This window comes from Egretta garzetta, unplaced genomic scaffold, assembly GCF_000687185.1.
Source record: "Egretta garzetta isolate BGI_Z169 unplaced genomic scaffold, ASM68718v1 scaffold277, whole genome shotgun sequence".
Classification (NCBI taxonomy): Eukaryota; Metazoa; Chordata; class Aves; order Pelecaniformes; family Ardeidae; genus Egretta; species Egretta garzetta.
In genome coordinates this window covers 163913-165267 of record NW_009260271.1, presented here as the reverse complement: position 1 = coordinate 165267, position 1355 = coordinate 163913, and the positions used below count along the sequence as shown (strand labels likewise).

General features: G+C 59.3%; 1 protein-coding gene across 1 annotated transcript in view; it reads left to right on the top strand.

Annotated features, from left to right (window-relative positions):
- The window catches only part of PAX5 (paired box 5), a 144818-nt gene that overhangs the window by 120805 nt on the left and 22658 nt on the right, over nt 1-1355 (top strand). The window contains exon 9 of the mRNA XM_035897860.1: nt 534-635. Within this exon, the coding sequence (XP_035753753.1) occupies nt 534-635 (102 nt within the window). The remainder of the gene's footprint in view (nt 1-533; nt 636-1355) is intronic.

Genomic DNA, 1355 nt, shown 5'->3' with positions numbered 1-1355 from the left:
AGATGAGGTGCTGAGGGACAGGGTTTGGGGGTGGGATGGCAGGGTTAGGGGAACGGTTGAACTTGATGAGCTTAAAGGGCTTTTCCAACCTAAATGATTCTATGGTTCTATGATTCTATGCATTTAGATCTCTGCAAGCTGTCAGCCCATGCCTGTGATTTTCCGGAGAGTTTTCTGGGAAAGTGTCATTAAGATCAGCGTTATTTCACATTTTGCTGTTTCCGACTTTACAGATCTGAGCTTTAGAGGAACTTGGGAATAAGGGCGAGCAGCTGGAGTTCAGGCGGGCACGTTCTGCTCCCTGCAGAGCTCTGCTCTTCCCCTTCCCGTCTCTCACTTTGCTGGAGCTTTGTGGCAGCTTATAGAGAAAGCAAAACTGTGCCCCCCCTTCCTGCCAGGCTGGAAATCCCACGCTGGTCCTCGCAGAGCAGCGATGACAAATGCATGGCTGTGTTCTGGGCACTCGGGGAGATGTAAAACCGTGTCCGCTCGTCGCGATGCTCACGCGGTGATTTGTTGGTTTGATTCCTCAGGTCGCGAGCTGGCAAGCACAACCCTCCCAGGATACCCTCCGCATGTCCCCCCTGCCGGACAGGGCAGCTACTCAGCTCCAGCGCTGACAGGAATGGTGCCTGGTGAGTCCCCGGAACGGGCCGGGGGGGCGGGGGGGATAAAAGGGAAGGAAAAAGACAGTGTTTCAGGAGGAAAGCCCAGCGCTCTGCGGATGCTCTGCGCCGAGGGGGGGTGCAGCGCGGTCCGGAGTGAGGGAGGACCAGGGTCCCCAGCGTGGGAGGTGGTCCAGCCCCTGGGCTGCCAAAGCAAAGCATTTGCACCGGGATGCTGAAAGAGCCCCCAGCCCCCTGCCTGTGGAGCCTGGGGATCATTCCATTTCTGACTGTACCAGGCTCTTCCCGTTCAACGCAGGCTTTGCTCTAACCCGCCCGTTTTCTCCGAACACGCCATGTCCCTCCATGCCGTGTCCTGGTGGTGAGGTTGCTGGCCCTTGGTGGATGGACGTGTCCCCACCTCAACTCTTCTCTGTGCAAAACCGCCCATCCAGCTGGCTCCCGAGCGACATGGCATTGTCCTCGGGATGCTCTGTTTCTGTAATTTCCTTCCCCTCTCGGAGCCTCACAGTGACAAATGCCAGGGGGCACAAGCCGGCTGGTGGCCAGCACTTGCCCTTGTGGCCAGTGGGAGCGGAGGGCGCGCAGGCGCCCAGGGCGGGCAGCGCAGGGTCTGCAGGCATGTGCAGGCGCGTGACTTCATCGGTGCAACCTTCCGTCACTGTCAGCTGCGGGTCGGCCCGTGGCGGGACGGCGACATCGAGGTGCTGGAGCGAGCAGTGGTGGGTG